The sequence below is a fragment of the Odontesthes bonariensis genome, chromosome 5, assembly GCF_027942865.1.
Source record: "Odontesthes bonariensis isolate fOdoBon6 chromosome 5, fOdoBon6.hap1, whole genome shotgun sequence".
Classification (NCBI taxonomy): Eukaryota; Metazoa; Chordata; class Actinopteri; order Atheriniformes; family Atherinopsidae; genus Odontesthes; species Odontesthes bonariensis.
This window is the reverse complement of record NC_134510.1, coordinates 22,718,715-22,745,063: the sequence shown is the minus strand read 5'-3', so window position 1 is coordinate 22,745,063 and position 26,349 is coordinate 22,718,715. Positions and strand designations below refer to the sequence as shown.

Below are 26,349 nucleotides of genomic sequence, written 5' to 3'. Positions count from 1 at the left end.
ATTGCAGGGTTATTACATCATTTGAGGTGTTCAAGTTCAAATTATGTAATAGTTCAAATTCTAAAGTAATGCAGCAATGGATTTCATATTGTTACCTCCGGATTTGTTTGAATATACTGATCTCAATTTGTAATTAATAACTTATTTAGAGATTAGTGTATTAGCAGAGGATTACTGTAGCCCAATCTTACATCTTTTTATACTTTATTTCTGTAAATATTTGCTGGTTGAAGCTTTATAATGCTGGGTCCTGGTAACATTGAGGTAGTTTGAGACATATTTTTAGATTCTTCTTAGATTTCAAACAATTTATCATAATTTAACATGTATTATACATACAATGACTATCCGTTTTAAGTAAGATTTACCACTCATTTACAAGAATGGAATAATTAAGACGATACTTGTTTGAATGTACTAACTGTGTTGCATTATAATCATCAAGGGGCGCTTAAGTCGATTTTGAACAATGCAAGAATGTATCAGCTGATGGTATGATTGTGTTTAAGGGGGTAAAGCCATTTCCAAGAAAGTCTGCTTCTTAAAGCCTGCACCCACACATTACCCTAAGTAGGCTTAATCCTTAACAATAGGGTTTCCAAAAAACGTTTCATTAATTGGGAAGACCTCAGGTTTCTCCACTAATCCCCCCGTTGAGTATATTGACAAATTCACCACTGAAACTGGCTTAAATTTGGTTTACTGAATTATAAAAGGTGCTTGTCATGTTCTCGAAACACCTAACATGCTTGTGGCGTGATCTTGTACAACACAGCACCCGCTTTTGCTTGAGAACCACCTGGGGTCACAAGCATTCCTCTGCAGCCTGGAAATCTTTGAGGATTTATGCTTCAACCTACTGCTCCAAAGAGCCCTAATTAAAACAAATTATGTGCACTTGCTTGAACTCTACATCTGTGCATCGACTGCAAGAGACCTGGTACAAACTGGGGTCACAGCACAAACCCCAAGCAGGGATTTGGCCTCAAACCTCCCCATTCACTCACATCTTTGTCATAAGGGCTGCATGTTGCAACAAAAGGCCTTTGTACACCTCCAGTTTTTTTAGTTTTTTTAAAGTTTGAAGTGTTTCAACCAATCAGATCACTTCCACTTTCCATCAGAGTAATTAAATGGATTTAAGAAAAAAAAACACATTTTTTAAAATTGGCAGCCGGCCATGGTGCCAGTCTATAAACCCTGAAGAGGCATTAGACTCAGAGTCATGAAAGTAGTTCAAAATTAGGTCAGTGCTCATTGGCCTAGTGCTGCAGCCGATTAGTTTAGCTTTGAAAGTAATTTAAATATATACCAGAGCTTATTGTGCTCTACTACGATTTTCTTTTTTCCACAAACGACACCTGAAAGTGTCTTCAATTATAAAAGTTCTGCCAACACAAACCAAATTGTCCTTCAGTTCATTATGAAATAGCAAGCAGGCACTTTGAATCAGTTGAATCAGTTTGAAATGTGAACCCAAAGGAAGGCAGAGTTAGGCCTATGTTCATAAAACACCAGTGAACAGACTGAAGTATCATAGTTAAAACTTTATTGGCATGTTTTTCAACAAACCCACTGCATTCATTTTGATGACCACTGGTCAAGGCACAAATCAAAAAGGGCTATGCCGCCTTCTCGTAAGTCCTCACCGCAACGACATCGTCCATGGCACAACGCTGTCGAGAAAAGACACCAAATGTTAGACAGCGCTCGTTTCATTGGATTTAAAGTGTCTGCAAAAAGACTGAAGAGAAGTGATCTGAAAATATTTGCAGGTGACTGACAGCTGCTCAGAACTTTTTCCCAGTGACGTCCCAGTAAGCCACAGAACAGTGGATCTATGTTGGAATGCAACTGTTTTAAGAACTGATTTACATGAATGCTTTTAATGTTTGATGAGTAAAATGTCTCCTTTGATAAACCTTTGCTGGAGCAGAACAGGCCCGCCACGTTCACACACTCTTTTAAAATCATTTTTGAAAATACACTTTTTTTTAAATTATTGATTGAATCTCTTCTGGTTATCATAATATGATTTCTGTATATGCATGAGCATGTATTAATGTGCAGCCTATGCATGTATTGTATAAATGCATACATGTGGGATTGTTTCCCTTATCACACTGCCATTTAATTTCATTTGCACTTCGGCAATCTGTTTATAAATGATCATTTTACTCACGGCTACTAGTTTTCGATCTTGAACTTCTCGATCCAGAGTCGTTGTCTTTCCATCCCACGTCTGTTTCTGCACAAGTTTGCCATTCTCAAGAGTGAAGATGGACTTGAAAAGAAAGGTTGAAGAAAAGAAAGGGTCAGCATCGAACACTGTGAGGAAATTATTGCGCGTTAATAATGAGGTTACCCACCTTTACGTTCCGGCCGTCTACCGTCGTCTCATCGAACTCTTCATCCAGCTTGAACTTTATCGACGTGGTCTTGAAAGTACTCTCAGCCTTTATTGTAATGACCCCATCAGCACCCACGATGATCACCAGGTTAGGCTTTGCCAGGTTGCCCATTTGCCGAGAGGCAAAGCTCATACCTTCAATAAAGAGAGGATGCTGTGTCTAATTGCAGCTGCCATTAAAACTCTGCAGGCAAGGTTAATCCTAAAATTGATATCCTTGGTTTATATGCTTAGAGTCCTTCACCAAAGCACCGAGAGCTTTAGCATCGTACCCCATTAATTAAAATCAAATTAATACTTAAGTTCAACATACCGACTGCTTTCATGTACTCATCGAAGTTGTCGCTGGAGACTAAGGTCCAGGTTCCAACAAACTGCTCGACCATGACGGTGAAAGTGGCGCTCAGTTTTCTGCACGAACCCCAGCTGTTCCAGTGGTGAAAGCTCAGAAAAGCTCAGAAAAGCACAACTCATTTTGCTATTTGAAGTCTGAGCGAGCGCGTGCATGACTCGGGGTTACCAATCATCAACGGGTTCTGACGTTGCCATGGACATAAGGCGATTAGGAGGCGTGTCTTCAAATCTGGTTCTGATTCTGCGTTTGATCAGAGGGAAATGTGTGCGTTTGGCCTGGGTTTACTGACTTCAGCGTTAATTAGGGGGGTTCAAAATGTTGCAATAAGATCACCTGATTTGTGTGTGGTTGAAAGTAGCCCTGAATGATCCGGTGAAAATTAATATTCTTATCTTTATTGAACAAGAAAGATCATTAAGGCTCTGGCATGCAGTAATAGTCTTAGTCGTGCAAATATAGATTATTCAACTTTTGATGAAACAGGCAAAAATAATTAGATTGAAATTAGGTTAGCATATGAGGAATAGGGTTTTGTGTGTCCTCAGTAGAAGTCATTGCTCAAAAGGGGGAAGTATTGTTTTTTTCAAATGCAAAGTGTACCCACTAAAACTGGCTTTTCAAATTTTTCTTCAAAAGTGTATTCATGATTTTAATTATAACCAGTAGATGGCGCCTTGTGAGAAGCTGTTCATGTACTTCTTTTGGCTTTTTTTTTTACGGTACGCTCTGTGGACTCCACAGACTCTGAAGTGTTGAAATTGACTTTTGCAAATGAAACCTGAAAGTTTGCCACTTATTTGAATGCGTAGACAAAGTTTTATATACGCCTAAACATATATATATAAAATGAACAACCAAAATAGATTTGCGATTTATTTACAATATTGGAAAGTAATTAAACCAGAGGCGTACATGGAGATGTCTCTGAATTAAACTGCCATGCACTGCCCACCAGTGGTTTCAGTTGTAAACTACAAGTTAGGACATTTGTGGAAGCTTTACCACTGTTCTCTTATTGTGTATGTTAGTTGAAAATCATTTATAATGTTTTTTTGTTTAAAAGAGCAACATGAAAATCAAATAAAAGAGCTCCCGCACAGTCTTCCTGATGAATCTATATTTCCAATGTTTTGCTGTCTCATTTCGTCAGGTTTCTGGGTTTAGAATATCTTTATGTCAAAATATACTCACAAATAGACCCATATTCAAAACAAAAACAACCAAAAATATACACAAAACATACCTGTTGGCATGTGTGTTAAGGTTGCATTTCAAAGAAAGCATAAGAACAGGTTCCAACTCAAGGAGTCTCAAACCTTTACAGAGGACATTTTAGTGGATTAGGTATGTGTAAAATGAACAGATGAAATAGATAAATACTGCTTATAAATTCTTTTTAGACCACTTTTGTGGAGGCCTGTGTTATGCAAGTTCTATCATTTTGTTCATGAAACAACAAAATAAAGAGAAATATTTTAATTCTTCATTGAGTTGACACTATTCATGAGTGCTGCTGATGAATACCTAAAGGAGATCAAAGTGGAAAAGAATATGAAAGAGATGATAAGAGATGCTCAAATCCAATACTGTGACATATTTACGCAGTAGGATTGAGTTGTTTCATCCTGCCGCCACCTCCCACCTTTCATTAGTTTAACAGCTTCTTTCACGAACTGAAAAAGGCTGTCAGACATGATTTGGGAGCAGAAAAACACTCGATGTGCGGTTAAGAAAAGTTGTTAAAATCCGCACAAATGGGGAAAGTATCTGCAACAAGTAATTGTCAATGATGAGCAAAACTGACGTTGAGTGATAGGTATCTTTCTGGAGTTAAAACAGAATTTCTTGGTCTTAAGGTATCAATGACAGAGCTGCTGTCAGGGAATATGGGTGACTCAAGCCCATTTCCTCCGATTTACTCTGGTATAGAAAAATCTGGTATAGGAAAAAAAAGACATTTGCTTTTAGAGTCATCATAATGTAATGTCATGTATCTAGTCCTGAGAGTGTGGTTATAAGACACGTGGGAATCACTTTCATGTTTTCATCAGGGTAGATATTTTCTTTATGTATAATGGAAAAGTGGCCATCTATATGTAAGCGGACAACGTGAAATCAATGCATGGAGAATAGAATGACATCAATGAGACTGTCACGTGGCTTCAGTATTTGATTTCATGGTCCCCATACATCAATAATTGATTACTTTCAATGACAGCTAGTAATGATATGATAGTCAAAGAAGTCGGGCTGTATCATAGCCTATCATGGAATGTTGTTTACCAATTCAGTAAGCCGATTACTTGTTGTTCTGTCAGCTGGGGTTTCTCTGTGTACATACAGGTGCCATCCAGCAGGCGAAGAGCCTGTCTAATGAACCTGAACTCGCTTTGGCATCCACAGAGAAGTCCCTTCCTTCTGGTTTTCATCAACACTTCAGCCCCCATTGATGGGAGAACAGTGGCCATGAACAAAAGCTGTATATACTGTACAAACACAGCTCTGAGCGGCAGCACACTGACTCATTCTTCAGTGTGTGTGAGAACGGAGGGGGACCCCTTTCAGCTCCTTTGTGTTGGTGTCTGTCAACAGTGTAGTTGGAGGCAGAGCCCATTGTGGTGGCCAGTGTTACGTATTGACACAGGGCCTCGTTCAGCTTGTTCCCAGGGTCCAACCTGATCACTCATGAATAATGGAGAGGCGATCCTCAGGGCCAAGGAGGAGCTTGCAAGTCTAACTTGGCTTGTTGTAAACCAGAACTTCATATGGCATCAGGTAAAATGTCACAGGTCACAGCTGATCGTGTTGAAATCGATCTGACAGTGTGTGAGAATCTAGCAGAGGGCATGTGCTTCAAAGGCTACAAATGTGTTTGTTTTTTTAAAAAGAAGATACAATACATTCAATTCACCACTATATAAATCCAGATAATGAAATTCATTTTCACTTTCCCTTTATGTTTGAGGATTATTTTTATTGTTTCCACTCTTTCTACTGTGCTCTCAGTTCCGTCAAGTCTGTGCCTGAGGTAGGGGACAAATTCAAGGTTTTAGCTGTTCCTGTCATGTATTGTAGCAGAAATGATCATAATCTGTTTACTTTTTTAAACAATTCCCACAGATATTTAATATCTCTTTTTAATCAAACATCCAGAAACTTTTGATTAATTAAACAAGTCAACATTTTCTTTAGGAACTTTTTCAACTGACATCTCTCGTCATTTCAGATTTTCACAAAAAAACAGTAAAAACCCCACTTAATTCATACGTAACTACCCTAAGGAAATCAAATTTATGTTTAAAAAAGCTTGCTGCACTTTCATCAAAACAATAACTTGTGAAATAAACAACAACAAGATCTGCTCCACGTTTTGTGGAGTGACATGGAGCAGGTGTGTGCCACACCTCTGGCACCAGCAGGGGGCATCACGTCAGGTCAGGCTCCCCAGCAGGTCCAAAGCATCTGCTAAAAGGCTCACACGACCTGTGCGCTGTGCCCTCTTCTCTGTGCCTTTTTTCACGGCTGCTGGGGTAACCAGAGGGTGGGCGCCGGCCATTCTGTGCAGCCAGGATGAAGAGCGACTGTGTGTGTGTGTGTGTGTGTGTGCGTGCGTGTAGAGGTCAGGGAGGTGCCTCTTGCTTGTGTGCTTTGAGCTTTTTCATGCTTTCTGCTTTGATCTTCCCTCTCATCCCTTCATCCCACACGCTCCCTGCGCCCCTGGCTTCTGGTTTGCAGCACACCGACAGCGGGGCTAGAGGGGGAGAGTCGGGGGGGGGGGGGGGGGGGGGGGCTTCTCACAGAGAAGCGGCTTGTTCTGCCAATGCAGGGAAAGAGCTGTTCATCGGGTACAATCACTGGGTGCAGAGTGCAGTGGGTGGAGGGTTCACCAGGAGCTAAAGTGATGCATAGTGTACAGTTCTGCACTCCTCTTTTATGCTCTCTTAGATCACCAGACAGTGGGAAGGAATTCTTGTGTGAAAAACAACTGCCACAGTGCTTTGAGGGTGGCCTCCTGACCCCGTACAATATGGGAAAGTGCATCCCTCAGCTGGTAGTTATATAAAGCCTGCCAGAGTCATGAGAATCCCTGATAAATCACTCGGCTGGAGGCCACTCATGTCTGTCTGCATCTCACAAGGAGTGATTATTTTCTATGTCTCTTATTCTACTAAAGCTTAAAATAGGCTGGGTTCAAAGTGTTGCCATGGGAACAGTTTGAGCAGAAGTTACAGTCATCATGTCAGTATACAATGTGTGAGAAAACATGCTTTTGTCCTCTCACTGTAGCCTGACAATACACACACACACACACACACGCACACACACACACCTGCTGGTACAAGACTGAGGAACACAGATGCAAAGGCACAGAGCAGCTAATTGAAGATTAATTGGAAGGGGGAGTGCTTACTTTTATTTAGACATGTGGTACATGTTAGGCAGTGACAAGCAACTCAACCATCTCAGCAGATGACTGCACTTAATATTTCATGACTAACTTTGAGGGAGGGGTTGCACACGCAGGGAGATTTTCCGTGCTGCTCTCAACACATTCATTCTTTTCAATGCAGTACATAAATATTATTAACCGTCTCCCTGTCGTATGCTCTCGAACCTTACAACAATTCAAATTCTCAGTAACTTCAAATGACATATAGATTGTGTGTAACAATGTGATTTTTAACACAGGCTGCTAAAACCAAAAGGAAATGGTGCACAGTCTCTATGCAATCACTTGGACAACATGATGACACGCAAAAAAAAAACTAAATTCCAAAAAGATTCATACGCTGTGTAAAATGTAAGTAAAAACAGAATGCAATCATTTGCAAATATCACAAACCAAACATTTCATTTGTCACAACAGAACAAAGATAATAGCTCATCTCAAATTTGATGGCGATGTCAAGAAATGCTGGGCGTCGTTTACCATTGTGTTGCTTTGCCTTATCTCTTAACAACAGTCTTTATACAGCTGGGAACTGAGGAGACCAGAGGCTGGACCTTTGGGAGCAGAATGTTATGCCATTTTTATCTGCTATATGATTTTAGCAGCACAACCATTCTGGGTCTTCCCTGTCATATTTTGAATTAAAGACGTGCCAAATCTTGGTGATAGATTTGAACTACAGGCAGCACCCAGACTCTACTACCATGAAGCTGTGCTGTTCTGAGAGACTCTGCCTCCTGAAGATGCTCTTCTTGTACCAAACTATGTGACTGACCTGTTGAAAATTACCCTGATTAGTTATAACACGTTCGTCCAACTGTTTCATTTAATCAATTCTTCCTGTTTCAGCCTTTTATTGCCCCGTCCCAACTTTTGCTGCCGTCGATTTAAAAAAAATTAACCAACAATTTTCATGAAATAATAAAATGTCTCACTTTCAGCATTTGATGTTTTCTGTTTTTGATCGTAAATTTAATAATTGGTTTATAAGATTTGCAAATCATTACATTTTCTGTTTTTATTTACATTTAACACGGCGTCCCAGCTTTTTTTGGTATTGGGGTTGTGTTATAAACAGGGGGAAAATAACATAGGAGAAAATCTGCAGAGAAAAAATAATGATGAAACTAACATTAGGCCTTGCTGGGAATCTGGTGCATGTTTGTGTGAGTGTGGAGAGAGAAGGAAAGAGTAAAGGGGCTGTGCTAACAGGCTTTCTGCAGATCACTGGCAGTTTGACTGCAGTGGAGAGTAATGGGGCTGGCAGGGCGGAATCAATTACTGGCCACAACAGATTTTCCCACAGGTCAGAGCTTGGGAAAGCAGTACTTTACTGCACAGCAGACAGCTGACACAGAGCATCCACTGGGAAAGATGCCGACTCTCAAAAGACAGAATTTTTTTTTTACAAACTTGTGGTAGCATAAATTGGCGCTTTTAGTTTCTTTACTCTGTCTAAAAATACTAGTGGTTATACTCGTTACTAATTCTAATTTTCTTTCAAAATGGCACATGCAAATAAGACAACTGCACAGACACACACACAAAATAATTTGGGCCTCGTTGTTGGAGAAATTATAAAGAGTTACTCGCAGCATTCGGCCAGACTTGTTCTGAAACTGGTAGTAATTGGTCACGCCGTGAACGACCTCGTGCACACACGTTCTACATCATCCTCTACAGCTTGACAAATGACTCACATGGTCAGCGCCTGTGATATTCTCTATGTGATGTTAAACCAGGGGATACATTTCAATTAAAGCCTGAAATCCCCTAACACACACATACAAAAACACACTCTTACACACACTCCATTGATATGCAAACAATGTTTTTCCTGTGGCAGCACAATGTGTGGCCTTAAAAGTAGTTTGCTCTATGGTCCTCCTTTCTCTGAGAGGACATCACGTGCTGTCTCCTGTTGCGCTTATTTGGGAACCAGTCTTGTGATCTGCCTTCCCACTATTGTGAACTTGCATAAGTTAACTGGTAATGGGCAGCGTACTGGTAAACCTTGCGCACAAAAAGATGTTTGCACCTTTATTGTAAAAAAAAAAAAAAGAAAAAAAAAAAAGGCATAAATGCTGTTCATGCTTTGTATTTGTCTCCTATAACGGGCAGCTGGCACTAAGATGCTGGTGTCAGTGTGATGACCTGAGAAGCTGCCTGTGGAAAAAAAAAAAGAAAAAAGAAACAAACCTTTGGCTAAACAAAGAAACAAGGAAGTCAACATATCCTCCTTGGCTTTACCTATCCAAAAAGCACAAGTAGAGTAGATGCCAACAAAGGCAGGAAAGTAAAGAATGAGAAGGCGGGTGTATTACGGTCAGAAGGTGGGAATGGGTCTCAGGCCTGGTGTGGTCCCTGCCCAATATAGCGCCTGGGTGCTGACTGGAGCGAGAAGGGACAGACAGGAAGCTGTGGCCCATAGGATAACATTGTTGTACGCAGGCTGTCTGGGAGACATTTCCCCCAGTTGGATGGTCTATTTAGGACCAGCATGGGTGGCATTTTCTCTACCTTACATAATGCCATTCCTCAGGTATACATGCAGCAAAGTTGAAACATTAATCATGTTAAAACATGATCAAGGAAATTATCTCACTTGTACAAATGCCTCCCTGATCACCTCCCTCCTCACCACACCCACATATGCGAACACCACTGCAGCAGTTGTTGAGTGGCAGGTATGAGATGTCGGGATGGTGTGCACACAGGATGCTGGCCCGGCTGTGAGCGTCGCTGCTGCCGACAGCCACAACGGTTGACACAGTAAATCAATCCTGATGGGAGGCTGGGTAGTACGGAGGCAGGAGGTGCAAGAGGGGGAGGGGGCCCCGTGGGGACTGAGCCGGCCTCCGTCAGACACACTCAGCCAGCCAGGGAGAGATTGTCGACGGGTGGGAGAACACTCGCCGGGAAGCGCTCACACGGAGATTGAGTTACCACGGAATTAGATCAGGGTTGTGGGAAACAGCACCTCCTTAACACACTCACACACCCTCAATCACACACACACGTAAACACACGCAAACACCACAGCGCACACTCAGGCCGCACTCTTGCACACAAAGAGTCACCCGGGGAAACCTGAGGGAAGATGGAGGAAGGCAGCTGGGCACACGCCAGTTTCAAACAAATGCCTGCTTATACCTTTTAGCTTCCTGGCACATGGTTCGAGAGCAGTTTCTTGAATTGGTGCAGAGTTAAGCCCACAAGCAACGGCCAGGTTGGCATGCTGCTGGAGTTATCCAATGTAAAGATAATCCATGACAGTCACACACAAATGAACTAAAATAGAACACACTCAAACAGATTCAGGCCTTTTACAGTGTTTACATCCACTGTCACTACAAGTGGACGGGAGGCAGAGGAAAAAGTTTTGATGCCTTAAGTGAAATGTCGAGGTTTTTGGAAGAAAAATAATTATATATATATATATTATATATATATATATATATATATATATATATATATAATTATATTTAATGAGCCAAAGGAATGTCAGCAGTAATGTGGAGGACCCTGGCAGTCAGGTGTGAATGGTTTGTGCCTACATGATGGAGATCACATGAGCCCATGTGGGCTTCATCCGATTCCAAACACTTTAAGGTCTATAAACTGACAAGACGGGAAAGTGGAAAAGCATCAAATGGATGAAGACAGGAATGAATTTTTGCGAGTGTGCTAAAAAAGAAAGCAGAGGAGGTCCAAGTGATAGTGTGGAGACTCATCCACGCTCACTGCATCAACAGAACTGATTGAGGCTTGCACATTGTATCTGTCACCACTGAAATCCCTCCGACATTCTGCGAACACAACGTGTTGGCCTGCAGTTGCTCCCGTGAATCAAGCTCTCATCTGCATTTGCCTAGTTCCCAAGACACCAAGTTAACAACTGATGGACAGAGCAGAGAAACAGCTGCTTCTCAACAAGGTACTGTTGTGGAGGATGTCATGGGGGTGTAGTTTTGCTTCCACTGATGGCCTTAACAGACGTGCCGGGCTCAGAGCAGGAACCGTATCCAAACCTCAAGTAATTTCCCAGACCTTTCATCCAAACATGTCTGCCAACAAGGTGATGGAAGATCATTTATTTTGGTAAAAGCAGCAAACAATAAACTGAGAATAACACTCCGAACACTATAAAACTTCTTCCAAATTAAAAGAAAAGAAAGAGTACTTAAGAGTACTTACATAGTTAACCACACTATCTGTAACGTGGTGATGCAACACAGTACATGCCTCTAAAGTATTGTGGTGTAGAACAGAATTAATAAAAACTAAATATTGGGGGGAAAAAGTTGAATCACCAAGTGCACATGAGTTTTTGAGTTCATATAATGTAATGTTCCATCACGGTTTTAAACAACATAAAAATGAATTAAATCTATTTATTTAACTAATCAAAGCAGGCCATATGTCAATAAGAGTCTTAATTATCTACTCTAAAGAAAAATGCCAGAAGGGCCCGGCTACACAGTGCAGCATACATGCTGAAAGCGCCTGTGTTTTATATAGGCTAGTTTGACCCCTGCTCACCTTTTGTTTTCCCCCTTATGCCTAAAGTAACTTTGAATGTTGTTGTAGCTTGAGCTTTTACAAACGTTTCTGTCTCTTTTTCTCACTGCAGAGAGGGAAGAGGGGTATTCCCCCCACCCACAGTGGATGAATGATTCTCTGGGAAGATCCGCCTGTGCCAGTCAGTTGACCTGCTTGCAGTGTGCAGGGGGAAGGGTAGGGAGTTTCCTGGGAGAGAGCATGGCAACGCTGACTGACTTGTGGAGCCTCCCGGCTGATCGGTGGTTTTGTGGAACCACACAGCTGACAGCAGACAATGAACAACACACTCAGAGCATGAACTCACACAACGCCACAGCAGAGGAGGGCTCCTGCTAGTTATGATGGGGTCTGCTGATCAAGAACTGGGGCCTCATCAGGGAAACTAGAAAACTTGGGGCCAGGAGAAGTCTGCCAATCTGAGCTCGCATCCACAGAAAACAAGACCAAAGTCAAAAAGGACATTTTAAATGCACTAATCAAATACTTTACATTAGGATTTCTTGGATCAGTTTCAACATTTCACCTTCACAACAGTTTTTTTTTTTAACGCCGGGCATGTCACTCACATGTCAGATTGACTGTAACTGGTTAAAATCTTGTCAAGCACCGCCTACACATTTCCAGACACCCCGCCCCCCCCGCTCCGCGGTGTGAAAGTAATCCCAGCCGAAGCAGGTCTGATGTGCACACTGTTTCTGGGACCCGTCTGCTGTCAGTGCGCTGCCGGAGCTTTTCAGAAAGAAGCGTCTTCATCGCTGCACGTTGCAAAGCAGAATGAAGCGAAGCCACAACTACAGCTCATCGGACAGCGACCTGGACGATAACATTGAAGTGGAGAAGGACAGCGGTGACGAAAATGGGTATGCCAATTTATGATATTCATTCTTATTAGCGATGTATGATTAATCTACATTTAAGGTTTTATTATTTTATTTTTTTACTCAAGCTTGATTTTATGCGTGTTTTGATCATAAGACTGTGTGACTACTTTAAATTTCAGTCATCTCGATTCTCACGGATCGATGTCACCCTCCACCACCACGCAAGTTCAAGCCAGAAAAAGGCGCAGAGGGGTATGTAGCAGTCTGAGATTTGCACCCAAGTTTCGTGCTTCTGTTCAACAGATGTTCACTCACTGTTCAATGATTTTTTTTTCCAACAGATAATTGAGAAAAGGAGACGTGACCGGATCAATAACAGTCTGTCAGAGCTGAGAAGATTGGTGCCAAGTGCTTTTGAGAAACAGGTAGCATATGTTTTTTCTTTTATTCCTGCCTCACAGGCATGCATAATGCTTTTTTTCCTTCTTTCTTTGCAGCTGCGTGCTGAATGAGAACAATTGTTTAAGGTGATTTTCTTTCTGTATTCTCTCAGGGATCAGCGAAGTTGGAAAAAGCTGAAATTTTGCAAATGACAGTGGACCACCTGAAGATGCTCCATGCATCGGGTGGGAAAGGTGAATGAGTTTGTGTTTTAAAATCATAAACATGCCGTAAATAACATGCTTATTGACACTTTGTGCTTCCTTTCCTACCAGGCTACTTTGAGGCTCATGCTCTTGCTAAGGATTACCGCAACCTGGGCTTCAGAGAGTGCCTGGCAGAGACAGCCCGCTACCTGAGCATTGTGGAGGGCCGGGACAGCACAGACTCCCTACGTGTACGTTTAGTGTCCCACCTCAGCAACTTCGCCTCTCAGAGGGAGGTGCACACTGGACTGGAACACTTAGCCTGGGGCTCTGCCTACGGGACTACCCCTGCCCATCTTCACCACCACCTCCTTCTACAGCACCCTCAGGGCAGGAGGGACAGAAGTGGCAGCAGCCCACCCTCTTCCTCCTCCTCCGTTTCTTCCTCATCTTCCTCCTCCTCCTCCACTGAAGCATCTGGGACATCCAGACTCAGTGTCATGCCCCCCACAGAGTCCCTCAGGGTGTCTTCCAATGGCTCACTATCCCTCACTCTGCCTGTGCCCACATCCAAGCTTTCGCCACCGCTCGTCTCATCTCTGTCCTCGCTTTCGGCCTTCCCCCTCTCTTTTGGCGCTTTCCCTCTCATCTCCCCCACAGCCGTCAGCACAGTGAGTCCCTCCTCCACCATGTCGAAGCCTTACAGGCCTTGGGGCATGGAGATTGGGGCCTTCTGACGCTAAACAGTGAACTGAAGGCAACAGCTGAGCTGTGCCCGGCATCACAGACAGTCTCTAGGCGGGACAGCCCGCTTAACTGTTTTTTAGCAATGAACCACTGGGAGCAGATAAAAGTGATTTTATTTTATTAAGGAATAAGTGGGAGAAGTTGCAAGAGGATATAGTTTCCTCTCAGCATGTCATTTACTTTTAACAAGAAAGAACTTTGAAATGATTTCGTTATGTTACTGATTGAATTAAAAACTAATTTAGGTAGCCTGCACTGCCTCCAGGTTGAGGACTGATATAATGATGCGATGAATGGGCCATGAATAGATGTACTGTACGCACAAATTTAGAGTTAACACTTCATAGATCATTTACTGAAATTGAAGCATTTGTCTTACACAAATGACTACATTTAACATGATGTAGAGTTGCCTTATTTGATCAGCTTCTTTATAGTGATTTCAAAATTAAGTGGGAATTAAAATGCACATCTTATGCTGCACAGTTGGATAACTAACTACTTGAGAATTGGAATCTTGCCTTTGTCTATCTATTTGTAATATTTTTGTACCAATAAATCGAGTCGAAAATGCATAAAACATGGAAATAAATCAATGTGTTTTTTCAGCTGCATTCGCTGCTCCAAGTGTTATAGGTTTAAAATGTTGAACAGAGAGCTATTCATTCGACATTTACACTACAAAGAGTCGAGCTGATTACGAACATATCCTCTCCTATATAATCTGCAGATGCATTTTTTTTTTTTGCACTCCTGTGGAAGTTAATCATGAGATAATAAGGTCCTGGTTATTGACTGAAAGGTAATTCTTTTACCGTGTGCCAGGTTAAGTAACCAAATCCAAAAGCATTGTTGCCCTTATGAATACCCAGGAAATCATTAAGAGCCAGAGGAAATCCTTTACAATGTTGCCCTGACCTCACCAGCCTGGGTTGGTCTGAAACGGAGACAATAGTGTGAACAGGATGAGGACATTGGAGGAAAGCAGTTATTAAGTAACAACAACACAGAGACAGCTGGACCCATAAATCACTGCTTCAGCTCCCGGGTCCCGTTTCTGTTCCACAGGTTTTAAAGTGTTCATTGTTTTAATGGCTCAGTTTTATCCATACTTGCTGCACCTCGGGCTTAGGTGGGACAGTGATTGTATCTGTAATTTACTGCCTGAGGACTCATGGATTTAGTAATGAATTATTCTTACTGTCTTCATTTGAGAAGTGAAGTGTCAGTAAGTGAAAGGCAGGTCGTAATCAGTTCCACAGTCAGTGTTTTAGTGATTTAGAAGTTTTAGTCATTTTAATTAAATTTTTTCGTGCATGTGAATTTGGCCCATTTTGAACTATTGGCTTGCTTTGAGAAGATAAAGAGCCAGCATGTTTTCCGTGTACCAAGTTAATCTGACACTGCCACCTGCTGGTTAAACAGCCCACTTGCATCAAACTAACTAAAGGAGACAACCCGTGGCAGTTTATAAAATGAATTAACATTAGACTGGAAAATAACATACATATAAGCCGTGGAAGACTGTGAGTCTCAGGTTGTGTAGATAACTGGTTCTTTTATTTGGCAGTTTTAAAATTCCGCTTGTGTTTAAGCACAGAAAAGTATTAGATGGTGCATGCCATGTTCACAGAACCCCCAAACCTTTATTCAGCAAAGCTTTCACAGAGAAATATATGAAGGGAGAAACACAAGCAGCAAAGGATGCAGGCAGATATCAGTGGTATACTGAATTTTAAAAAGAGACTAGTTCAGTGTGCTGAATGTAAAGCATCCTGCATCCATTCTCTACCTAATCTCCTAAAGAGAGAAGATGCTAATGATGCCTCAAGGTAGATCTGCATTCACACACCCCCACGCAGACATACGTTATGTTCACACTATCAATATCAAGATGGGAGCAACGTCACATTCCACTGTCCAAGACACTATGCGTTATACCGGGTAAAGTGTCGTAACATTCATAAATTTGTAAGATTCATCTCCAAATACTGCGTTTGTAGCAGAGCTATTTATTTGGCTAAGAATGGATTTACTGAAAAATGGTGCTGTGGGAATATGCAAGTGTTTAAACAGTTGCTCCCTTTGGGCAAAGACATTCTTAATAACAATAAAGCACCTATCAAGTTCAATATCAAGCTCGTTTCAGAGGAGGTGGACGCTTAATGACTCTGTGGGTTTGGCCTATTGTTAAGTTCCAAGCGTGCGTGTTGAGAATGAGAAGATGTGCATGTGGGAGATAAAGATGCGATACGTTCATATCTTATGCAGTTTGTAGTGTAGGTATGCCAACTATCATTCTTTCACAAAACACACAGAAACATCGTTATCATGACATCATCAGGAAACGCCGCAAATTGTCCATCTACCTGCCAACTCACAACACTGAGACCTTTCACAAGAAAACGGTTGTGGAGTCAAATCTCAAGAAACGATAATCACTGACAAAGCAAAAAATGTACAGTGCAGTACAGCAAAAATGTTGCATGTACTTCACAGATAGATAGATAGATAGATAGATAGATAGATAGATAGATAGATAGATAGATAGATAGATAGATAGATAGATAGATAGATAGATAGATAGATAGATAGATAGAAAGGAAAGTTTTTACAAACAAACAAAACCCATGTTCTTGTGTTCTCTCTGAAATCAACTGATCCGTTCATTTCTCAAAAAGAGTGTAACTGATGTTTGTATCACTGATAATACAGAGAACCGTGAGTACTGGTGAGAAGGTGTGCAGTGATGTGGTGGTGAGGTCCTTGGGCCTCTCGGCCTTCGGGGTAGAGTGTCTGTTTCGAAGAGGTTGAGGGCAGGGCGAGGATGGATGGAGGGACATGGATGGACCACAGAAATCTGGACTTGTGTGAGGCTCATGCTACCAGCTCTTCCTTCATTTCTTTGTTCCTGCGCACCACAGCGGCGTGCCTCTCCTGAACACAACACAGTAGAGAATGATTAGTCATCAGGACAATGCCCTCCGCAGACGCAGGCTACCGCACGAGATTTCTGCAGCTCTCACCTTCTCCTGCAGGCGCACAAGCATGGCCGCCAGGTGGGCTTCACGGTTCTCCTTGATTTGCTCCATCTTCATCTGGAGCTTCTCTTCGGCCATCTTGCTGAAGTTGCTGTTCTCCTCCATGGCCTTTAGCAACACGTCCCTCTCGTGCTCTCGCTTCTCTGCCAAAGCCCTCAGCACTTGAGCCTCTTGGTACTAAACATGCAGACAAAAATAATCACAGCCATTTATTCATTCAGATCATTTTAACTTTAACCGCTCAAAGTCTTTTGACACAAAGAAAACACTCACCCTCCTTCGATCCTCAGCAGCCTCTAGTTTCTTCTCAATGTCCTCCAAAGAGATATCCCTCTTTGGGGGTGAGGGGAGGTTGTGGGCGACATCCGACACTGGAGACAGAGGCTTGAGAATCACCTCAAAGGCCTGTCCCGAGGCCCGCTTGTTTATAGCTTTCACCTCCATGTCTGTAAAACAGATAATTGCAATAATGACGCCACCAAATAAAAAAAATCAATGTCCAATAACAAATCAGCCAATTAATTATTAATGCCTTTATTTCCAAGGCGCCCCACATCCATGTGGGGCAATGATATAAAAGAAAATCAGTGCTTGAGCTCATCCATACCTTCAAACTCACATACAAGCTTGTTGCGAGTCTCTGGGTAAAAGCAGGAGCAGATGAGGGAGAGGACAGACAACTCCTTCATCTTCTCTTTGTATGCTGTAGGGAAAAAGACAACATCGCATTCAGGTGTCTGAAACAGACAAAACAGTAACCAACTAAGGTGTCCTCTCAACCAATAACACTGGAACAAGTTCATACATGCTAATATTCGCAATTGTACAAAGTCAGGAAACGGGAGATTGCTCAATAAACTATGCACCATTTGATCACTACTGCATCAATAATCAATTCAAAGAATAAAAAATGTATGGAAGTTATACTACTTCCTAATCTGCTGATTATGCATTCTAATGAAGGTGCTCTGTAAAGGTAATCCAAGTTTCATGAGAGAAGTAAAACAACCACTGATGTTTGCTTTAATTGTACTGAAATAAGACATTTGTATTAGGAAACAAAAACTGCTTCGTCCAGCACCCGCTTGCAGTCTGAATCAGACGAGCCGCCAAATAGGCAGGTCTCTGTGTCAACCTTTTCAATTTCCTTGGCGGTGCAGGGACACAATAATAAAAAACCCCACTTAAATATCCATGTTCTGCCTTTCCTATTGTGTTTTCACTGTAATGGTCTGGACTTTGTTCTCGCCTATTCCTTTGGAGTCTCTTGAATCTTGCCTGCAATTTTTTGTCATGTCCTTCCCATTTTTGACAAAGTGCCCACCTGGCTCCTTCAGAGGTGGCTACAGATTGTCAGCGCTGCTAAACCTTCTGCTGCAAAGGCCAGTGTGAGAAGCGGCCCCCTTGCTGCAGGGCTGGCCTGGCTCCCATCTTGCCATACATTTGTCTACTTCAATACACCTCTGTATGCCCTAATGAAGCCATTCGGCACATCTTACTGTTAAAAATGATCAAATGGGATGCTCACATAAAGGCAATGTTTAAAGCTATGTAAACAAACCCACAAAACAAATATCCTGAATGTTTGGCCTACTACCGCAGCTAATGAACGCAGGATACATTCTGGTTAATATACAAAACCTAACAAAAGAAGACAGTAAATATCAGTGTTTTAACTCGAATGGATGATTGTCTTGAATTGTAGTTCTTTGTGCAAATGCAAATTATGCATTTTTTGCTAACTAAATCGCGACACGATACATGAATAAAAGAGAAAACAGCCTGATCACGTTTCATTAAAAAAAAAAAAAAAGAAAAGAAAAAAAAAAAAAACGTTTTAAAACGGCCAGCAGCACCTGTGCAGATATAATCACGGCAAACTAAAACATAAGTCAGAGACATAAAGCCTTGTAGGCTTTGCTCTCGGCTTAATGATCGGCAGCTCAGCATCTTGGGTGGGGTCCGTCTGCATTATGCTGCATGTTGGGGCCGCTGTTGCATGAACCGCAGGTGGAGCGTGATGAATAAAGCTCCCAGTGGCCATCCATGCTGTCTGCATTTCCACTGTTTCTCGATATAAAATGAAACCACGGGATGAAGACATAATAAAGGAGACATTTTAGTAATCTAACGACAGAGGATGCTGATGCCGTGTGTCAGTTGATGCGATGATTTACAGACCCGGGTTCTGAGACAATAACCTCGCGGTAGATAGAGAAATTAAATCACAAGATTAATCATTTAATTTTAGTTTTGATGATTAAAAGGATCACGTTTAAGCATGGAGCCATGACAGAAGTGTGGCCGCCAGCCGGTATACTATTTAGGGCCGACACAGAAAAGATGCACATATCATGAGACCATCCATCCATCCATCCATCCATTCATCCATCCACCCATCCTTTCAGAAAGGACCAGTGTCAATATGCTTACCGGTTGCTGTTTTGGCCATGGCTGATGTATTTCTCCGCAGAGGATGCTGTGACTCTGTTCTGGTCGACGGTGATGCTCCTTAAGGCACTGAGTCAGCGAATAGACTGGGCTTGGATCGGATAGCAGACAGCAGGGGAGCGCGCTCGGGAGCGCGCAGGCAGACCCTCCTCTGTCCACTGACGCGCAGAGCGGCGTTCAGCATCCACCAGTGCGGGCTGCAGCCTCTTCAAGCTCAAAACACAGACACAGCACCACAGTCCAGACTCAGGAATTTAGAAATAATTAGGGTCGAATACAAGAAATAAAATTAGGCCTTTTACTTAACTGGTTACCTATAAGTCTTATTTGGATCTTTTCAACGATCATATCGTGCAGTTTCAGAATAAATTGCCGATCATACGGACTCCTCAACAAAATGTGTGGCTTCGCAGAGAACTGACTATTACTGAACAAAAATAGCATTTGACACGTTTTTCTATAAGTCAAACCTAAAAAAACTTGATTCTAACAATAGGATCATGTCAGTCTTGACCCGCAAAGAATATCATGTCAGTACAAAATAACATGAACCTCAACCGTTTCATGGGAAGTGCCGGTGAATACAGTGATATTGGTCTAAATGCATTGATACAATGCTGTTTATGCTCATGAATGTATATATTCACATGAACAAGTTGATCTTTAGACAGACTGCCAATGTTAGCTGGTGATGTAAGGGATCTTGACTGATGTTTAACTGGTGATTTGTATATATCACATTTAGATGCAGTCAGGAATAGAGCCTTTTTCAAAATGCATTGATACAAACAACTCACATGAAGACAACCCTCCAGTATCACACGTGTGTCCCAGATTATCACAAATGTATGTGATGGAATTTATGCTACTTCAATGAACGAAATGCAAAATGAATAACAATGATCTGTGTGCAGATTTCTTTATTTACGCAGAGTAGTTTACATTCTGAAAAAAAAACATTTTTGTTTGAGTAAATAAAATAAACACCATCAACATGTGAATAATAGATCAATATCCATGTCATTCTGTGAGCATTAATAAAACAAGACAGATCAGAAACACATTAAATATAATAGATTGCTTTAGGTCAGACGTATTCAGTGGGCTTTTACATAGGATTTGGTGCTCAAATTAGAATACATTTGAAATAAATACATAGAAAAAAGCAAAGCAGTGCATTCTTGTCTTTAATCATGTTGAAATAAATCAACTACAGCATCATCAATGTATAAATATAAGGTGTCGTAAAAAAAAAAAAGGATGGATGGATGTGAAAACATTCAAATGTGTTCATGCAGGAATGAACGGCGACAAACAGTTAAAAGTTAATATATGGTGATTTCAGCATTTGATTTTGACTTGAAGACACTCTGGATATGATGTATGCTTGCATACTTTTGGGCTTAGTGGTGTTCTGCTTTGGCCTTCAGCTGCTTCTTAATGTAGTGACCAACCAGCATCTGAGGTCGTTTCTGATAATTGTGAAGAACTTCCTGAGAGCTGCTCAGCTGATCTCCATTCAGTCGATCCAGTAATGTTACGCAAACAACGGCCGCTTCACACAACAGGACAAGCATGTTAGAAAATTCAAAGAGGTGTCACTGTAAAATTCTGTTTAGTGACACTGAAACTCTGGTCAGCTGTCCCCTAAAGCTGATACTGTTTTTTCTTACCTCGTAGACCACTCAGTTTGCACATTGCAGCAAAAACTGACGATTCCATTTCAATGTTGCACACTTGTGCTTCCCTGGCTTTAATCAGGTAGTCCTGTTTGTCCTTCTCTGTGTAGGAGCAGAAGGCCCCATCCAAACGCGCTTGCCCTGAGCATTTGATTGGACAGAAAAGATGGAAAGAAGGTGAAAGGTTGTGTAAAACGCACGCAAAGGACATCCTAACCCATCAGTGCATCACAATTTATACCTTCGTAGAAATCCAGCGTACACATGGTGTTGCCTATCACCGTCTCAAACTGGTTCATCTCTTTGCTGCACTGCAACAGCTCTTCGGCCAGGCTTTGGTCCAGATCGGTGTTCCGCACCACCGTCTGTCCCAGGATCACCTGCTCGAATTTGGGCTGAAAGGTGGCATCCACCGACTGCTTGGTGACAACAACAGTGCCAGGCTCAAGTCCTGGGGAAAAAATAAAAATCCTGTAAACCTGTAAATTTGCTGTGTTTTGTGGGGGAGAGCATTGGGTTTTGGCCACGTACGGACAGAATGATATCAGGAAGTATAAGAGGATCTCACAAACTGCTGTTGTCGGGAATTCTGTGTATGCTGCCATGTAATGTTTCTATGTTGTTCCTGTTAATAAATTCCCCATAAGAGGCTGCAAAGGTGAGTCTGACTACTCTTTTATCCGCGACATAATGGTGACGCCGACGTGAAAGCAGGTCTTCCCTGTGCAATTCAGTTAGACTTCAGGCTCTAGTTTAGACATAGTTGCTTGAATCAAATTTTTACCACACCCTTTGAAGCATGCTGAATGTGCACGCCTCAAAGGGTGGCATCCTATTACAAAAAGGCCCAATAGTTTACAAACCTCATTTCCAGAATAGAATTCTAATATGCAACAAATCTTATATTTGTATTGGTGACATGATGTGATGTGTAAGGACTGGCTATAAATGGAGCATTCCCCAAAAGCTTTAGGTCCATTTTTAATGCAATATGCGAGTATCCGTCTGGGCTGTTCCCAAAGATCCTTTACACCCCATAAAAGGATTTTGGGACAATTTGTGGTAAATTCTAACTGAGAATCTTTGTGTATAACATTGTGGAAAGATTTAGGGAGGTCCGGAGAATCTCACTGTAAAGGCCAAGGCTGTAAATCACAGCTGGATGCGTGTGACCTTCAAGCCCTTGGGCAGTGCTGCACAAGAAATCATCATGTGACTGTGTGAATACAGCCACATGGGCCCAGAAGTAGCCTAGAAAACCTTTTTTCACTTAACACAGTTGGCCGTTGCATCCAGAAATGTAACCGGAAGTTTGCATTACTCAAAGAGGATGCCATATATCCAGGGTGTTCTCAGAAGAGGGTGCAAAAACCAACAACTATGATGATAGTTGGATTCATCAAAGTGTCTATGGCACTGATGACTTACATATGAGTGAATGTAACTATTAATGCTGCCATCTTGTCTTTGAGATCTGTGGTTACACCAGCAGGACCTTATTCTGTATGTCTTACAACTGTTCTACGTTAAGTCCATTTATGATTCTCTTAACACCCTGAAACTTAGATTCACAGTTAAAGTGGCAGCTCTGAAGTATCCATGGTATTTAGATGCATGGTAAATTAGATGCATGGTATCCATGGTAAACAGATGCATAACTATTATAAGACTGGCAAGAAAAGTAAGTGAATGATTTGAAAATATTTTTTTCTTGGTGGATAAATTGATCTTGTATTCATTCATTGCTGGCTGCATGTTTTTCATGTCACTAACTCTGGTGTCGTTTCAGATAAGCCACTCTCATCAGTGAGAGATGACTACACCACCTGCTCTTCCCTGCTCACCTGCTTCCATTTAACTTATGAGTTATTTCAGTATAAATACCATTGGTCTGTCACTCTTTGTATATTCATAAACAGCTTCCCATGCCTGTTTTTGACCCTCACTTATCAACTTTGAACTCAATATTTTCAAATATTCTTCAAATGGACTTTTACCCGTCTCCGGGTCTGTTCTCCGAGCTAAAGCACTCACATTTTGTCACAGTCAGCTACTATGATGTAAAACTCTTAAAAGCTTCTTGTCTATAATGAATATGTCAAACTTCTCAGTGAAAGCTTTCTGCGAACCCCTGAGGATTAACCTGGAGGTGTGGGTTGATTCTCAGGCGATTGATCAATAGCTGTTTTCCACAAAGCAGGAGAAGATTTCAAAGCAATTCAGTTTAGACACTAATGAGTCAGCAGACAATTCTTCCATTAATGGAGATAATTTAGTGGTGTGGCAACTCTACATAAGGACCAAGGCTGATTGCTCTGAAATAAAAATAAAACAGAACCAAAGATAAACAGCTGAGTGAGTCTGCCATTTGCAAACCACAGCGTATGGTTCAACGCACTCTGGTTTGCTAATGGCTATTCAAAAATGATCATATCAACACGCCAGATGTACGCTGAAAACACAAGACAATCCACAATGTTACTGGAAGACAAATTCTTTTTTTTTTCTGATAAAACTAAGCTTGAATTGTTAAGGGGAAATGCCCATGCAGCACTATGGGCATTTCATGTCAGCTTTTATTTCCAACTTAGGACACAACTTAAAAAATGATCAGTCAATGCTGGAAACCAAATGCTTCCAACGTATTCATGGTTATTTTCTTGTCACTGTAGATAGTAAATAAGCAAATAAATATTCATACCAATTCCTCCCGATGTCCCAATGCGTATAATTGTAACATCTGTGCAATGCGCATGATGGAGGAGCTTTATTAGCTCGTGCAACATTATGGCAATGGATGGGATTCCCATACCATGCTGCAGAAATAAAAAAAAAATAAATAAAAAAAACACACACACACAAGTTTGTCTTACATCACAAGATCTGAAATATTAATTTCTGAAATTTCTGAAATCATCAGCGGTCAGAAAAAAGTGAATAGATAAATTGAACTTTGTTACATACACTGACAGAGAGTACAGGGCCCACTTTGTACATGGCGTAGCGATCTGTTCCAGCGCAGATATTAGGATACTCTGATCTGGGGTCTTTCAAAGCAAGCTCAGCAGCAATGTACTCAGTGAACGACTTCATTCGCCAGGGGCTGCCCCCGACACACACAAACTAAAAGATAAAACAAACACAACAAATTCTCCATTAGCAAACATGTGAAGGTTGCAGTTACACTGGTTATACTGGTTTCATGTTATCAAATCTGATTTTCATGCACATCCACAATAACAATTAGTAGCTTGTTTTACGACAATGAATCAGCGTTTCATTCTTCATGGAGTCGTAATAACCGATTCTAATTGTGTGCTACTCTGTTCTATGGAACTGGGATCATTTCAGAGAGGCTGTCCAGTGGAAAGACACTGCTGAAAGCCAAAAAGTGCAACAAATGACGTGTATGATATCTCAGTAAAAAAAAAAAAAACTTTCCTTTACAAATCAATTCAAATGTATTACTTTGATGTCACCGAACATTGCTGGTAGGTTATGGGTTCCAGTTCCCAGACTGAAGTGGTAAAGGATGTCATCTGTCAGTGCATCCAGGTGTGGATTGTGCACACATACGGGGCTGTAAGAAGCAGACGGGGCAGATATCAGACTCAGTATGTTTTTTTTGTTTTTAATCAAAATCAAACTAAATCTATACATCTGTGCACTTTTGTTTTTTTACACACTGAACAGATCTGTGATATTGGCAATAATATCAAATCAGACAGCTTAAACCAGGAAAGGTGACCAAGTGAATCCAAAACACACACTGCTAACCCTGTGTGATTCAGCAATAAACACAATTATCTGTCTATTTAGGCTTTTAAAACAAAATCAAATAAAAGGAATTATTTGGAAACTTAATATAGTGGGTTACCCATTACTTAACTTCAGGAGAACAACACAAAAATAGTTTACCGTTCAAATACTTTACAGTGCGTCACGTGACCACACCTCCATAGAGTATGTATCAGTAGCACATGCCCACTGTTACCAGTTTATGAGGTATAGGCTACTTGGCTAAAACTAATGCCGTCATTAATGTACAATTACCGATTCGTTTCTGTTTACTTTCTAACGTTAAGACTGTTAATTTGTTAAGACAAATTATTTGAACAATAATCTATAAGAGTGGTGGGTGGCTGGATTGTGTAATGGATATGTAATGAGCTGAGTGACAAAAAGCGGATGATGTGTGGTAAAAAGGTCGCGTCCTTGGATCCTGTCAAACCCAGTAGTTTCCTGAAAAGCCTTGTGATGTAAACTGCTGTGAGCTTCTGTGTTAAAGCAAGCCAATGATTGAACAGGCTTATGGTCATTTTAACAGATACTTCTTACCTATTGCACGCGCTTCTCTTGTCGTCCTTTGGATCCATCTTCCTGAAACAAGCTGCGTTCAAACATCATTATTCAGAGACCAGGAAAAAAAAAAACTATACCCTAAACAGCACCTGCTGATAAGAAGATATCCGTACATTTGACCAGCAGCCAGCCACAAATAAAATTCCGCTGGTAAAACCGCACACATTTTCAAACAGACCCCCCACCCCGGCACAGATTAGACATCGCTCACACACAGCACTTTATCGCAAACAGACACGACAAAGAGGTAATTAACTCCATATTTACCTTCAGGGTAAGCCAACGGAACAGTCGGCGTCTTTAAAAAGCTACCAAATAAAGTACAAGTAAGTTTTTGCCCTTCACAGGTGTCCCGTCGCTGCTGTCTCTTGCGATTTTCACAAATTAATTTCGCTCTGAAAATTGCGTCGATGCCGAACATGAAACGCCGGCCCATGACGACGCATGGATACGTCACGAGCGTAGTAGGCCAGTCATTGGCTGTAAGATGCACGATCTGTCACGTACAGAGGTGACTGTACGGCAGATGTGCAATAATTCACTAGTGTGGTATCCGCAGAGGAAAACCACAGCATGTCGTTACAATGTCGACAGAGACCTGACGATTTGTCATTAGGCTTCAAACTCATGATTTGTGTTTCTAGAGGGAGTATCCTATTCATTCAAGCTCCGTCCAAAACTGTTCGGTGCAAACATCCTACCGTAGATATATTTTTTGAATAGTTAACCTTCAAATACCTTCAGAGCACATTAGTCCTCTGTAATTCCCTATATAAAATTTAAAAAAAAAGTTTTAATAAATGAAAATGATTCACAGTGATGATGCAGAGTGTGATTTGGCGGCCGCCCCAGTTCATACAGAAATGAGAGGACAACGTTTAGA

The 26,349-nt window shown here is 41.4% G+C and overlaps 4 protein-coding genes across 4 annotated transcripts; 1 reads left to right on the top strand and 3 right to left on the bottom strand.

Annotated features, from left to right (window-relative positions):
- Positions 1 to 1,558: 1,558 nt before the first annotated feature.
- Positions 1,559 to 2,850, bottom strand: fabp4b (fatty acid binding protein 4b). Its single transcript, XM_075466659.1, has 4 exons — positions 2,724 to 2,850; positions 2,370 to 2,545; positions 2,183 to 2,284; positions 1,559 to 1,676 (listed from the first exon to the last, which is right to left on the bottom strand). The coding sequence occupies exons 1-4, from the start codon at positions 2,794 to 2,796 to the stop codon at positions 1,623 to 1,625; spliced, it is 405 nt and encodes a 134-aa protein (XP_075322774.1). The 5' UTR covers positions 2,797 to 2,850; the 3' UTR covers positions 1,559 to 1,622.
- Positions 2,851 to 12,438: 9,588 nt separating this feature from the next.
- Positions 12,439 to 14,531, top strand: LOC142380755 (hairy/enhancer-of-split related with YRPW motif protein 1-like). The gene is made up of 5 exons (XM_075466658.1): positions 12,439 to 12,638; positions 12,779 to 12,851; positions 12,941 to 13,024; positions 13,153 to 13,234; positions 13,316 to 14,531. Exons 1-5 carry the CDS (start codon positions 12,553 to 12,555, stop codon positions 13,921 to 13,923), a joined length of 933 nt encoding a protein of 310 aa, XP_075322773.1. The 5' UTR covers positions 12,439 to 12,552; the 3' UTR covers positions 13,924 to 14,531.
- A 940-nt stretch (positions 14,532 to 15,471) lies between these two features.
- Positions 15,472 to 19,544, bottom strand: stmn2a (stathmin 2a). Its single transcript, XM_075465401.1, has 5 exons — positions 19,408 to 19,544; positions 17,582 to 17,677; positions 17,248 to 17,420; positions 16,960 to 17,151; positions 15,472 to 16,870 (listed from the first exon to the last, which is right to left on the bottom strand). Exons 1-5 carry the CDS (start codon positions 19,424 to 19,426, stop codon positions 16,811 to 16,813), a joined length of 540 nt encoding a protein of 179 aa, XP_075321516.1. The 5' UTR covers positions 19,427 to 19,544; the 3' UTR covers positions 15,472 to 16,810.
- Positions 19,545 to 20,328: 784 nt separating this feature from the next.
- Positions 20,329 to 26,269, bottom strand: upp1 (uridine phosphorylase 1). The gene is made up of 8 exons (XM_075465400.1): positions 25,734 to 26,269; positions 25,443 to 25,494; positions 24,573 to 24,684; positions 24,069 to 24,227; positions 23,806 to 23,920; positions 21,346 to 21,555; positions 21,099 to 21,245; positions 20,329 to 20,980 (listed from the first exon to the last, which is right to left on the bottom strand). The coding sequence occupies exons 1-8, from the start codon at positions 25,900 to 25,902 to the stop codon at positions 20,829 to 20,831; spliced, it is 1,116 nt and encodes a 371-aa protein (XP_075321515.1). The 5' UTR covers positions 25,903 to 26,269; the 3' UTR covers positions 20,329 to 20,828.
- Positions 26,270 to 26,349: the final 80 nt, after the last annotated feature.